The 15305-nt window shown below is 40.9% G+C and overlaps 1 protein-coding gene across 2 annotated transcripts in view; it reads left to right on the forward strand.

Annotated features, from left to right (window-relative positions):
• The first annotated feature begins 2525 nt into the window (after window positions 1-2525).
• tnrc6c2 (trinucleotide repeat containing adaptor 6C2) overlaps window positions 2526-15305 on the forward strand; it is a 32539-nt gene continuing 19759 nt past the window's right edge. For both annotated transcript variants that reach the window (XM_049720824.2, XM_049720825.2), the window contains exons 1-3: window positions 2526-3270; window positions 10385-10485; window positions 10718-10739. In XM_049720824.2, coding sequence (XP_049576781.1) covers window positions 10423-10485; window positions 10718-10739 — 85 coding nt within the window. In that variant the 5' untranslated portion in view covers window positions 2526-3270; window positions 10385-10422. The remainder of the gene's footprint in view (window positions 3271-10384; window positions 10486-10717; window positions 10740-15305) is intronic.

The raw sequence follows: 15305 nt of genomic DNA on the forward strand, positions 1-15305 counted from the left end.
AATATACTTTGACTCACACAAAAGCCATGGCTCCCGGGATTCTTTTTGTGCAATTTTCTTGGAAATGTTTTATGAACGCGCGTGGTTATTAATGTTTTCCGGGTAGGGATACTTCCTCCTGTGGGAAATGTGTTTAAATGACAAAATGTAGCCACGGAGCACATGCATTAAATATGCATGTAACCACTGAAGACGTAGCTGAGGGTGTGCATCTGCAATATGTGACCAAAATGATAGATATATAGATACTAAATTCATCCACAAGGGAAAATGCATGTGGTTTGAATTTACGGCCACACGTGCACCCATGTGAGAGCGTGTACAGACTCACTTGGATTTTTTTTTTTAAAGGAGGGGAGGGCTGTCTGGCTAGAAAACAGAGCAAGGTCTTTGTCTGAGAGGGGAAAACGTGAAGTTCTGCTGCAAGTTCGTCTTTTTTGTTCTTATCAGAATGTCTGGTAGATCTTTTCCCATTGTCTTGCCTTTGCCAGCAACTTGAGTAAATGTCAAAGCAATTACACACACTGGAGGACTCACGAGAAACATTAAGGAAAAGAATACGGAAAGATTTATTTATTATTATTTTATTTATGATGCACTGCATATAATAAAACAGGTCTCTAAGACGATTGAAAATACCACTTTTATTTAAGTTACTTCACGAGAAATGTTTTTTAAATTCCAAAATAATCAAAGTGTCTTCCTTCTTCATTGATTTCATAGGAAGATAATATGAGTGCTTCTGAGGTCACTTACATGTTTACGTGGTTTGTACAAGGCCCAGAATAAACCGGAGCACTTGGCTGACTTAGTTCGCAATCCACATATGCCTCAAGGGTTTTTTTTTCTTCTTTTTTTTTTTCCTGATGACATTCCACTCTCCGCTCACCCTCCTTAACCCTGAGTGCAGAACATCTGCTTTCTCTATTGTATTGGTGCTGGTTGTCTCAAAAGCTTTGGGCATCTTGCCTAAAAATGGAGAAGAAAAAAAAACTTTTGGCCAGGGCCCCTTGGCTTTCTCATTAATAGTCTCTATGAGTGATGTGGAGGAGCCCTCAGCATTTCTAAGCAAGTTCTCACTGGTCAGCCATCGCCTTTGTAATGCACAGTCTTGACCTGTTCCCACTGCACTTTGTGTGTCTGTGTGTATAGTCTTCACGCCGGGCATTGATTTCCATGAGAAAGGAGTGTAGAGAATGGACAGAGGGGGCCACGTTTTCTTTCTGCAGGATTTGTGCAGACGTGATCGTAAGGGCAGAAGGGCGACCTCATCCATCATGTCATGAATAGGCAGGAATTATGGCCCCATGTGTCTGAGCAGCACCTGGTCAAGACATTCTTGACAAAGGTCGATTTGGGTAGACAAACTATAAGAAAAAGTGCTCGAATTTGATAACTAGTTCTGGATGAAACGGCCAGACTATTATTACATTACATTGCTATTTACAAATTATTTACAATTTTCCACTAATGTGGTTCTGCTGACATATCATTTCATATCAAAGATAGTGAAATGGTTTTACACGTTATGCTAACACACAGCGCCATTAGCATTCAATATTAAAGGTGTCTTACAGGACATGTGACAAATTAAGCGCACTGTATTCATTTTTCTATCATTAACAGGTTCTTGTTGTGATGATAAATGTGGATTAATCAAAGGCGCATGATCTAAAACCACTGTTAGCGATAGCTACGCTACTATATGGAATTTTCTCCTGATGATAAGTATCTCAGAAAATATTACAGTTTTGACTCTATCTGATGAAATACAGACCAATATTACATTGGTATTATTTTTATCTCTGCTATGACATGCAAATGAAAATAAAAATGAGATCGTCTGTGCAGATGTCCTCCCCATTAGTAATACATTTGTCATAAAATACCTGCTCGCTTTAAAATGGTAAACAATAGCGCCAAATCTAATTAAAGAGTGTGTCGCTTTTATCAAATTCATTTTAAAATGAACGTGTGTCAACAGTACAGTGGAAGAATGAAGTGTTATTCACACATGGACAGAAACCCAACATTCAGGCTCATATTTAGCAATGGATGTTTGCGACGTTGTGGGCGTGAACACCATCATTTGCTTTTTGGCCTGCAGTCCCTCCACTCATTCTGTTTAAATCTAATGCAGGGTAGACTAATGGTCTAGATGGCGGAAGCAGAAGCAGAAACAGACGTTCAATTATGTAATCATATATGATATGACTACATTAACCTTTGACAGGTGGATTTTAAATGGGACTTTTGTTGTATGGAAAATGGATGGCTGGGGGAAAGTCTCGACGTTTTTTATGTTGCTGTTGTTTGGGATTATTAATATTGACATGGCGCTTTAAAAAAATAAAAGAAAGAGCACATCAGATAGTCAGGGTATATTGTAGTGTTTCTGGGAGTGTGTCCAACAATTTCTTTCTTTCTTTAAATATGAACAATAAATTGGGGGCGGGGGCGGAGTTTCGTCGCGTCTCCCGATTGGCTGGCCCGTAGTGACGTTTCCTCAGCCGCTTCCTGGTCTGGCTGCTCTCCGGGGGAGGAGGAGAGAAGCGACACTGCGGTGTTTGCTAGTCTCAACAAAATGGCTGCGAGACCACTGACGCCGAGAGCTCACTGAAACGCCTGCCATGGCCGTGCTCTGCGACGTCTGGACCCTTGCAGAATGTATTTTCCCGGAGTCGCTTCTCACTTTGCATTCGCGGTAGCCGGCGCGTCACTAGTCGTCCCGCTGGTCACCTAAAAACGAAACATTTCTTTTTTTTTTTTGCACTTTAAACCAAGTTGGTCGGCTGGCTTTCGGACGGCTGTCGGCTATCCGGACAAAAAACTGCGCCATTCTTTTTTTCTTTATTCTTTTTTTTGAGGGGGGTATCGAGGCTCAACTTCTACTGGCTAACGTCGTCTGTAACAATTTAGCTGCCTTTTACAAGGTCGTTCCTATTCGTATCGTTTGTTTTTGTTGTTGTTGCCTACGCTTCCTCCCCCTCCCCGCCCCTTATTCTAAATCGCATATGGCTTTTTAGCGTTTATATTTTGTGCGGCATTTTTTAAATGTTTCCCTCAAGCTTCACAATACAAAATTGTGGTTTTATATGTGGGGCTGAAGAGGGGGGCGTTGTTTACCTCGCAATCCTGTCACCAAGCTGCTACGGCGGCCGCCGGCGAAGCTGCCAAGTCTTTACTGAATCTGCTCCATCGCTTTACGGGTAACTTTGGAGAGAACACCGGGGATTGATTAAAAGCTGCAAAAGCCGTGTTTCACCCAAGGTAAGTTTATATTCACCATATTTCTTCCTATTTTTAGTCCTCATACGATTATCAACTCTAAGATAGAATGTCCTTCGCTATTTTATGTTAACCCTGCAAATAAAAATTGCAATGGCTTCAATGGGGATTCCAGCAGAAATAACAAACTGATGCTGAAGGTAGTAGAAGCATTACGTACAGGTACACATAATGTAATAAATAATGTAATGATTACATTATAAATCTATTTACTATGAAACTCTACGTGGAACTTAAGTGTTATATCACAGCTTCTCTGTGATTGGTTGAGCGGGACTGAGAACACACTGCACATGTGAATAGTTTCTTTCACGTAGCGAAGAATGTATTACTTTACTTTCCTTAGGTTTATACAAAGGCTTAAATGCCTTTGGGGGTGTACTTTCTGCTGTAATGCAATGACATGATGCCAGCTTTCATATTGACTGCAAAATGCCTTTTTGAATTTGTGTAATCTGCTTGTGGTTCATGTCATCTTGTAACTCCGTCATATATCTTGTAAAATCCCCTACATTAATTCCAAGAACATTATTAAACTATCCAGACGCCCATCTTCTGTTCCTCCACCTCAGCTCCAGATACTGATTGAACTGTCGCCTTCCATTGCATTGCATCCCCCCCCCCCATTTCCCGCATCCCCAGGCGCCTAAGTACAGCATTTAATATCTCTTCTGCGTGTCTTAATTGAAGTACATAATTTCCTGTTCAATTTCAACCCCCCCCCCTATTTTCCTCCCTCTGTCATCTTCTGTCAGAACTGTCTTATCTCAATCGTCACACACCAGTGGCGTGTTGAAATGAGAAAATTGTTGCGAGAAGCGACAACACGTATTCATGTGGAGAGCTGAAATGCTTTCCTGCAGCCTCAATGCTGTTTTACTGGCGTGCGCAAGCATTTTTTGGGCCAAGCTCAAGGTCCTGGCAGTTAGTTAATGCACTGCGGTTGCTAATCAGGTCATGAGGTGCCTCCCGCATGCCCTTAAACACCCAGCTGGCTCACACACCAAAATTTTTTTTTTTTCTTCTGGAGGGTCAAGTCCCTCCTAGCCACCCACCCATCTCTCGCAAAGGCTGACGTGTTGCAAATAAAAGGGTGGCTGTGAAAAGATTTCGCAGGGGCCCTCTGCTGCCCATAAACGATAGAATAGGGGGAGGAGATGAAGCTTACGCTTGTTAAGAAGCAGTCTGCTGTTAGTCCCCCTCTATCGGCCTTTAAAGAACACGTAACTTGGACATGAGCGAGCCGCCCCGGTGGATAAAATCCTTCTACCTTTTATGATTAATGATTGCAGCTCAAATGCAGTGGCTGTGGCTGCCATAGAATTGTTACGGTTTGCCAGTCCCTGTTTTTATGACATTCTTGATGAGATTGAGCGGTGCAAAAATGTGTCATACTTGGTGTCTGTATGACACTGTTGACTGTGAAATCTCAAGTACAATTAATGCAGTATTTATTTATTTTTATTCTATTTTGATTCTATACAAGTTAAGACCATTCAACAGTTAAAGATCTATTGAATCAATTAAAGATAAATTAGTAGATACTGTCTGGAGAAATTGTGCAAAAGCGAGGTCTGCAACACAGTAAGCAATACATAGCAAGAGTTGCAGCTATCAAATATATTTCAAATCAATTATTCTATTGATTTATGCAATGATTATGGGAATATTTCTTTTATTTATTTATTGTTGGAATTTTTTTTCTTCATTGCTTCAAGACATTATTTTAAGAATCCAAATATTCAATATCAGCTGTTTATATTGTATTTAGTTTTTGTTATGAGTTATGAAGTTTAAAGCACCTAGTAATGAACCATGGGGCATTCCCACTGACTGCGTTCACCTCGTGCGGGTGAATCCTCTTACAAGTTGCCTTGAATTAGAAGAAAAGATCTGCATGTTGTTTGAAAGCTTTTATTGGAGTTTGTCAACTATACAGACAGAGACCATTAATTCATCTCTGGCAGCCTGTTATCCACACTTAAGAAGGTTGAGTTAAAAAGGAGATCAGTCACGGTTGTGTGTATTTGGCATTTTCTTTCTTGGAAGCTCACTATTTTTGAAGGCTTTTCACATCCTCAAGAACAAACCCATTCCGCCTGCTGTGTCCTATTTGAAAATATCACCCAAGGTTTGTTTTCTATCGTGTGACCTTTTACTGATAATACACTGCACCCGGTTTGGTCCTCATGCTGCTGTCCTTGTGCCTATCACAATGCCAACTTGGAAGCTGTAGTACACTTCGTTTTTCTATCCCACAACTCTCACGGCAAGCATTTTTTGGCAAACACTTCAAGCAGTTTCCCAAGAGGCTCCAAGTTCCAACAAACAAAAAGTTGCTTTCAAGAATTTCTTTTGGCTTCACTAAGTCCTGCTTCCGAAGAGTGGCTTATGTCGTCTATCCCCTTTCCCCCGGTCATTGACCTTCGCCCAGGCTTGAACCGTGGTGGTTACCGAGCTCGTTATTATAAAGCCTTTCACACAACTGGCACAGAACAGATAGATAACACACTTAACACCGCCGCAGGGTGCTGCTCCAGTCTAAGGGGGCATTGACAGCGCAATCAGCTGGATTCACTTTGTGCTTGTCAAAAGCCATTAACATTATCATGTAGACTGCGAATGGTTATTTTCAAAGTGGAGGGGGGCGAAGGAAATGGATGCCCGTCAGTTGAATTTGATGTAGACATTGAAATAATTGAGTTGTATATGTGGATTAGGTTGTTCTCAGCAGTAACGATGAAAAAGAAAAACAAAGACCAAGACAACGTATTTCAAATATTCCTGAAAAGAACACTTTGTTGATTATCAATGTCATCAGATTCCCACAAAAGCTCTGTATTTTAAGACGCTGAAACCCGGATATCACTTTTGTCCTATAGGGGAGATTGAATCATTTACTTTTGTTGCCTATTCTATGCCTCCTTCTCCCCCAATGTATGTGCACGTAGAAGAGGCAGGGTTTAAGGGGCCCAACAGGGATAAGCCAGGTTAAGAAGGGGGGCAGCTGGAACCCAGCGAGCTGACGCTTGTGAGTCTTGGCACGGCTCCAGGGGAATGTTCAGTGTATGGAGCTTTATTTTGGGGGCCCCCTGTTCCCTCCCTCGCTGTCGTGTTGGCTAATTGGAGGCACGGTGGGAAGGAGCATGGCATCACATGGAAGAACCCTGACTGGGAATTTGCGGGATATCCAATTTAAATGTTCCAGTCTTCATTGTCAAACTAACATTAGACAGACTTGCTTATTATGTAACAGGGCTCGAGTCCCACAGCACATCTAAAGCCCTCGGTTAAGGCCTTGTAAATAGCACTAGCATACGCCTGAGATTAGCGTTAAGGCTACAGAGCCTCCCTTTTTCGAAAAGTCTTTTTTTATTTAATATCCGCCGCACAGTTAACTGAAAATATGTCAATTGGAATTTACGCAATCAAGAGTTTGAGGGAGCCTCCCTTTTTCAAAAAGTAATTTTTTATTTGATATCCGCACAGTTAACTGAAAATATGTCGATTGGACTTTACGCAATCAAGAGTTTGAGGGTGTCGATCACAGAATGTCGTCTGTTCATTTGTTTCGGCTTTTAATTATATAAATCTGATTGTTGTCTGTGTAAATTGACAGATATTTGACATTTTCCTTTGTGCAGTGTCAAGTTGCTGGCATCTAAAACAAGACTTCTAACATTCAGCCATTGTCCAACCCATTTAATAAATGAACTTTTAATAAAAATAAATAAACATAAACTCTCAAAATAATTCTTTTACAAACTGATTTATCTTTTGTTAGGACAATGACCATCAATCCTACTTGTGTATTGACTAACTGTTGTTTAATTGTTTTTAATCACTAAAGAATAGCAAATAAAGTAAAATAATTGGGATGTTTTTTCAATAAACTTTAACGGCAATAAAATTGTGTCCAATTATACAATGGAGCAATCCATTCTAAAAACAATCGATAATGGCAGCCCTAAACTTCACCATGCATTTTATAGACAATCAATCAGTCCAAAAGGATGCCTTGACACGTTTTTGAATTCTGTCAGCTTAAGCAGCCATAGCAGGCCTCATTCTCGTGATGTTTTCTTTCTTAATGAGCTGCCGCCATGTTCAAGTTTCATGTCAACTTGGCTGCTTCCCCAGCGAAGCTACCCTTGTGCAAACCTCAAAGGTGTTATTTATAGCACCAACTCCCTCTGCCTCAGTGTTGGACTTTATCCGCTCCCCCAACACAACTGTCCGCCCACCTTCAGTCACGTCAACAAATCCCACCGAGCAGCCATTGATCAAGTCCGGTCTCGTGGCAATAAAGTACATTTTATACTTTTGTGCACCATCCATCCATTATCTGACCCGCTTATCAGCTGACTTAGAGCAGGCAGGATATTAAAAAAAAACAAAAAACTTTGAACTAGCGCTACACTACAGTTTGTGTTCAACTTCTGACCTTGTATAATAATCCCACAGGTAAGAACAGCTCCCGTCTTTGTTCCCTCATAAAAGTCATGTGGCTTTTTTTGTAAACCACAGGAATGTCTGGCTCAGCTAACTGGCAACAGTGGTGGATCGCAGGTTTACCACAACATCTAGCAATGGCAGACGATATTGCTTCACTCCTGTCATTCAAAACGCGCCACGTTTTTATGTCTTCCCTGCAGCGTCGTCTCTTTTTTGATTCGTCTTGAGGTTCCTGTCGTCCTTGTATCCCTCTCGCTATTCTTTCCGCCATCCCATGGATATTAGTAATCAAGGCACATGGTTATCCCCCCCCCCCCACTTCTCTCGCTCTCCCTCCTTGTCTACCAGCCTCCATTATGCATACTTCCTTTTTTTTTCTTTCTCTTTACTACACCCAGTGAGGATTCTCTTTTCCGCCTTTCCCCACTTTCAGCCTTAGCTCCTCATTCCGTCTTGTCTGGTTCTCCGGCGGCTGTCGTTCTTAATTGGTGTTGTTCTCTGTCTGCTTTCATCCGCCGCCTGTTTTTTTTCCCCCTCCTCTCATCCTCCCACTTGTATTTCTCCTCCATCCCCCTTTCGCTTTCCCCAGAATCTCTGACAGAAAGACAGGCACCAGACACACCGACTTTCTGCTGTCTCTCTATGTCAAGCGTTGCCTCTTTCTGGGCTTGACCATGTGTGTTTGTGTGTGTCGTCATCTTGTCTCTCCATACTGTTCTTCTCGCTATTCTGTGTTTCATGTGTGCCAGTTACTCCCACGATGTCCGTTTGTCATTCGATTCTATGGAACTACAATCAAGTCATAGTTAAAAGAAAGTGTTTAGTCATACAGGGAAACCTTTTTTTCTCCAATTCTTATTAAATTATGAGGTAAACGTTTCATGAATGACATCACACAAATAGTCTCTGTGCCTCCAGAGAACCCTGTTTATTGTGCATGAAAGGATGTTTGCCTTTTTGGGAGGCCTTTTGACACTTTTCTTGAGAGAATAATTGGAATCAACAAGGGTTGTTTAGAAAATCACATCAGAGGAGGAAAAATAAAAAAACACCAGCATTTCCATGAAATTCATTTCTTTTGACCCTGAAGTTGATTATTTTGATTTCTATTTTTCATTGTTTCGAAATATGAATACACCAGAGGTTGCACTTTATTTGTTTTGAGAATACAGGGTTTGAATTATGCAGTACTGGGTCACCACTGATTAGATGCTTGTGTCAGCGGTAGAGAGAGAGAAAGAAATAAGGATATGCGAGGGAGCCTACCCTGCCATTTTTGTCGTCAGCAAAAAAAAATCCAGCTGTCCTTGCTGTCACGTTTAAAAGAAAAAAACACCCTCAAGAAAGTGTCAGTTTTCCCTCAAATGTGCACTGAAATTTTGTTTTGCTCAAAGAGAGGATTGAAAAGCAAATCAGATTTAATTTAAAAAGTAGTGATTGGACAGATGAAGATGAGATGGTGTGAAACTGAGAGTGACATCATGAAATAAGACAGCCAGGAAGTGGCGAGAATTCCTAGCGGATCCAAACGGCAATCAATATTCAACAAGCTACATCTTTGAAGAAGCAAATACCAAGGATAACATTTTTATCCTTGTAATTTTTTAAAGTCCACATTGTTGACAAAAAAATGTTCTTCTAATCGTTTATTATTGCAAAGATGACTGAGCTTCCAGTGCCACATCTGCCAACATTAGCATTGCTAATTCACTATTGACTATGATTAGCATGACCTCTGAACTCTACTACTTGCTATTCAACATCTCTTGCTAGCACGAGTAAGTTGATACCAACTCTTGTGGGATTTGCCCTAGTGCCGTGCATAATTTTAAAAAGACTTGGCTGATTATGTAAATTAAGTGACAGTTGTGTTGGTAATATTTAAAAGAGTGAGCCCTTGTATATCACGTCTTGAGCCGCGCTTCTGCTCAAAAATCTTATTACTTTACGCATTTTGTGATGTATTAAATTGCCCCTAGCGCATAGGATTGATTTCCAAGCACTCCCAAAGGTATCAGATTACTCTCACATGATGACGATTAATTTTTAGGTATCATCAGTTTGATATGACAAAATATTCGGTGTCCATAGCATATAAAGAACAAGTATAAAAACACGGACGCAAGACCCAGTTCATACTTCCAATAGTTTCCTGGCTGTCATGAAGGGATTACAACACATTCTGGCCTTCAGGAAAGCTATGCGTCAAGTTTGACTCACACAGCTAGTATTCTGTTATTCTGTCATTTCGTTAATGTCCTGCGTTGATTCCTTCCACAATGATTTTGACTTTTGCTAGTCACTGGCTTTATCTGTCTTCTTAATTAATTTCATGTTGTCACTTTTCCCACCTTCAATGGTTTCTTTTTTTTTTTTTTTTTTTTATAGGTCTCTATTATAGTTTTTGACTAAAGGGAAAAATGTTCCTTGGACCTGTCAAGCGCAATTTACATATGAAGGGAATGTTGTTGATGGAAAGTTTTTCTCAGCACTCTTGCCATGGCTTGAAGTAAATCAAATGGAACGAGCTTCTAGTTTGCACAAATATGTTTGGAACCCTCTGATGAATGACATGTCAGTTTTGTGTACCTTGTAATATGGAGAAAGTGAATCACACAATTCTCACTCTGTTGTTTTACAGCTGAGAGAAGCAAGGTAAACAAGAACGACAACCATTTGATGGAAGAAAAGAAAAAGAAAAAGCAAGAAGAGAAGATCAAGAAGGACATCGCTCAGAAAAAGGTGATTCGCACGCACTTCCATTGAATTGATAAATAAATCTCATGGTTTTGTCAAACAAATTAAGGAATAGTAATGACAATCAATCAGGATTAATTAGATTAATTTTTCACGTTTTGGAATATTTTATGCATCTGATTGTAGCTCCATGTCTGTTCAAGCTTAATGATAAATTTAAAAAAAATATTTGTTTATTTATTCTTATTTCACGGTAGTCTATTTCTCTTTCTTGCAGGCTGCTGAACAGAAACCCAAAGGTGAGTACCAGCCATCTATTTCTAAATGTCTATAATAAGTTATAATTGTTATAAAGCTGCAAAATTAAACAGGCATAGCCTTTTGTGTCCTTGCGCAACCCCGTTGGACACATCCAGTACAGTATGCGGACATGTGCGCAATTGTGTGCTCGAAATAAAAAAAACTAAACCATACATACACAGAGCAGTCGAGTGAAATGCAAAGTGACGTCTGGTGTGCCTGCAGCAGCAAGCAGTGGAGCGTGAGGCCATCCTGACAGAGCACAGTGTGTTGTGCTTACAAAGGGCGCTAGGGAGAAGTCAAGGCAAAAAAGGGAGAAGCTGAAATAAAGGCGGTCAGCTATGTGTGTGTGTTCATCCCTCAGGACAGAGGTTGGAAAAAAAAAAATTATCCTCGCTTACCCTTAGTGTTTCATGTAAAACAAGTAGACCTTTCACGTCTATAGCCGTCAAATGTGGAAATGTGGAGTGAGAAGGGAACACAGAATTGGGTGTCGTTTTCAGAAGAAAAGAAAGTGTTGTGGAGTCTAATCATGCAATAAGCCACCTCTGATTTTTGCTCCTAGCTGCCGTTTCTCTTCAAGGCAAGGCATTTATTGACTGGAATGAGTTGTTTTCATGCGTGGAGCTGAATAATAGCCGTGTGTGGGAAGCTAGCAATCAGTATGCAAGGGTGATTTGTGTCTTTCCATCCATATCGGTAAATTCAGAAATTCATAGACACATACAGATTCACGTCACCTCCCCCCCTCTTGTCCCATCTTTTCTGCTCACCGGTCTGCGAGCCTTTTTGGTCTCTTAAGCATTTCAATTTGTTTGTGGTAATCGATCTCGGCCCGACGCGTTCATATGTATGAAAATGAGATAAAGCCCCAGCTCGGTGGAATTAACTTCTCTGCCCCCCATTAGGCTTAGCGCTTTGCACTAGCGTAGGGCTCCATCCAGCAAGCTGCCTCATACTGCCCGTTTCCAACCCCCCCTACACACACTGAGCGCTGATACAGGGCCTCCATCCTCCTTTGTCCTGGTCTCCCCCATTACCTCCACTGATTATTCATTCCATGCACACACACACACATTTCTCCATCGCAATCTGCAATCACAGTCAAGTTGGTCTGTTTCACATTAGCCCCAACCTGGACAAAAGCATGCCGGCACAGATGGAGAATAAGAATCAGGAGAACATCAGGTCTGTCAAACCTTGTGTCACATATTAAAAGATATATATACCTTCTCCTCCCTCCTTTCCATACGGAGCGATTTTAAAGCTAATGCTTATGTCGGCGATTTGCGAAACCAGAAATATTTGAGCTTGCTCATAACCTGCTGGGAATGGCATTTATGGAAATATTAGCGAAGCAAAATGCTGTTTGTGAAGAAGTTGCGGTACAACCTTGATGTAATGTGTCACATTCCAATACATCTACAGTCATTTGTCATTTGTGACACGCCCACAATTTATTGAGTTGCTAACTTCATGATATGATGGCAGTTCATAATTCATCCCTGCAGTATCTGCCACAACTTGAGCGGCGCCATTGGAATGCATGAAACAGGATTTGCTACCTTGACCCTTCCTCTTCAACACGCTCGCCATTACTTCCCGTCGTTTCATTTCGTCCTGGCAGGAATAAAAATAAATGCAATGATAGCGGCGTTAATGACGATCAAAGTGAGAGAGTCACATAAACGCAAGTGAAGTGCATGTTTCCGTTTTGGATTCATTTGCAATTTCATATGCTATTAATTGCGTCAACACAACAAGGGAATTTCATGAATCACAATCCAATTAGAAGCTCATTTATTTAAGCATCAACGGCGCTCTTCTCTTCACTTAGCCACATTTACAAACACGCAGAAGAATTAATCGTGAATAGTTCGCGAATTACGTCCCCTGGATTTATGAGTGCTAAGCATAATTGTTTTCCCCTGACCCCCCCCCCCCCCCCCCCCCCCCCCCTCCTCTCCTGTGTACTCATCCAGCATGCATGTGGAGTGTCGGAGGAGAGCGAGAGATGAAAGGAGAGCTCGGGGTCAGTATGATAGGAAACAAGAGGGCCACACAAACCTAAACAATGCCTCGCTCTTTGTCTATTCATACGGCGCAATCACTCGCAAGCTGCTGAAGAGAGAGGCCATTTGATGCCTCTGGACCCCCCCCGTTCCTCCCCCTCCTCTTCTTCTTTTGCCTCCCCCTCCTCCCTTGCAAAGTGAGCCTCTCTCCATCTCTAAAGTCTGGCAGATTATTAATGAGACGTGATTTAGCTTCTATGAGTGACAGTTCTGCCCGTGCGCAGAGGCCAAGATGTTTGCGTACAAGTTTAGAGTTGAAAGGATGTCAGTGTGTTGGCATCAAGGGTGTTTCTCACTCCTCACAGGCTTGACACCACATTGAAGCAAATAGCAATGATGCACACGATGATATGATAATAATAATAATAAGATAAGAGATAATAACAAGCCCTCTTTTCCTTGACATGTTTTATAATATTTTTTCACCCCCAGTTATTTTCTTTTATTTCATTTGGACTTTTTGCTTTTAATAATTTCATTTTAATTTGCATTGTTTTCATTTTTTATATACGGAGTATTTGTTGAATGCACGATAAGATGAAAAAAATCACAAAGAATCGTATAATCACATCCAGCACAATCCCCAAATGCCAGTCTGAAGGTTATTTTGTTAGTTTTCTTTAACTCCATTAACCTTGCAAATGACCCATATTTATTCATTTATTTATTTATTTGATTTAAAGAGCTCCCTCGCCTTTAATAAAATATGCAGTGTGGCACTCCTACACACTTTGGCTCACTCTTTAGATTAAGATGATGACATTTAGTGCTGCAAATGTACACAAACAGCATAAGCGCTTTAACACGTAGCTCCTCATCCCCCATACGTCGGAGAAGTAAACGAGCGTGACCCACGAGAGAGAAGTGGGGGTGCTAGCGTGAAGATGGAGATTGGGGGTGTGGGGCACTAATTAGATGGAAAGGACGGAGGAGGCATGGCATGGGAGAAGGTCACATGAGGCCGCAAGAGGCAAACTGAGGTGCAGGAGGCAACAGTGTCAGTCTCTATGGCAACTGCCCTTTTCTTCTATAGAAAGGGTGAGGATGACAATGCTTTTGTCTTAATGTGCTGTGAATGTTTTTAGCTTATTAATACAGACAGATGGGACCTCAGCGACCCCCCCTGTGTGTCGAAAAAGTCATTGCAGTAAACATGCATATGTATAAGTTCACATAAAATAGTTCGCTTAACCTCGATTTAAAGGGCTTTCCTCGAAATTTGGAATTATCAAGAGTGCATAGACATGTACCCAAATAAATACTAAATGTTTACATTATTTTATACAATTTTACACATAGACCATTGTGCAAGGCGTATATGCCCAGTGCATGGTGTCCATCCCCCACTATTACAAACATGACTGCATAATGAAGTGCTTCTGAAGACAATAGACCAGATGTAGGCAAGGTACGGCCCAGGGGCCACATCTGGCCCTCACACAATCTCTGACTGGCCCTTGTTGTGACCCTGAAGCAAAGTAAATTGCAAAATATGTGGTGTATTCATTTTAAAATTTATAACAATATGCTCTTTCTAAATTCTGTACATTGCAAATAATATAAACAAATCATCCACAAACAATAGATGCCTTGCAATATTAGGTTAGCACAGGCACAAAAAATACAGTAACTCCTTATCCCATTTGAAATGCGTCGCTAACCAAAACAGCAGCAACATACACCACGTCACGTGAACAGAATACTCTTTAATATTATTCCGAAAATATCTGTCAAAATAATGGCCTCCCATCTGCAGTTGTGTAAATAAACAGCCCAAGGCCATGGAAATCCGATATACTGCGACGATTACGAGTCCAGCTGTCTTGATAGCAGTAGCTTTATCTATTTTCCACATTTTTATTTGCGTGCTCGAACGTCTAATATTTTGTTCTTTTGACCAAATGTGTTTATTTTTGAAGCACTTGTGAAGTGTTTGGACTGCTCATGTCTGTAATCTCTTCATATAACAAAACGTGCAATGTATGATAATAAACACCGATAATCGTAGTTTAGTTGCACTCCAAGACACCAGTCGAAGGCTGCTGCGCCTTCATGATTTATTAAAGTTTAATTTATGATTTGGGACTTGAGCCGCCCGTAGCGCATGAATATTCCTACAAGTCTGCTGTATTATAAACAAGACAATGACTCAAATCAACAAAAGGAGTGTACCAGAATACACAGGTCTTGTATCTCCACGGCGTTGTTAGCGACTCCACTAGAGGATTTTATCCCTTCAATGTGGTTCAAACGCATTACGCTTAATTTACTGTGCGGAATCTCATTCCCATTCATCGTCAGGAAGTGTAAAGTGCTTTACATTCCTCATTTAATCTTTCACTCTCATCTGAGGGATTTCCCTCATCTTCTCCATTTTTTTTCCCCTTTGTGGCCTTTTGTTTGATGCTATAAAACTATTACCCAGCCCTCATGAATTACAAAAAAAAAATCTGTCTCCCTCCAAACTAAAGACATATCTTGGCTAATATACTT

Source organism: Syngnathus scovelli, chromosome 5 (genome assembly GCF_024217435.2).
Source record: "Syngnathus scovelli strain Florida chromosome 5, RoL_Ssco_1.2, whole genome shotgun sequence".
NCBI lineage: Eukaryota > Metazoa > Chordata > Actinopteri > Syngnathiformes > Syngnathidae > Syngnathus > Syngnathus scovelli.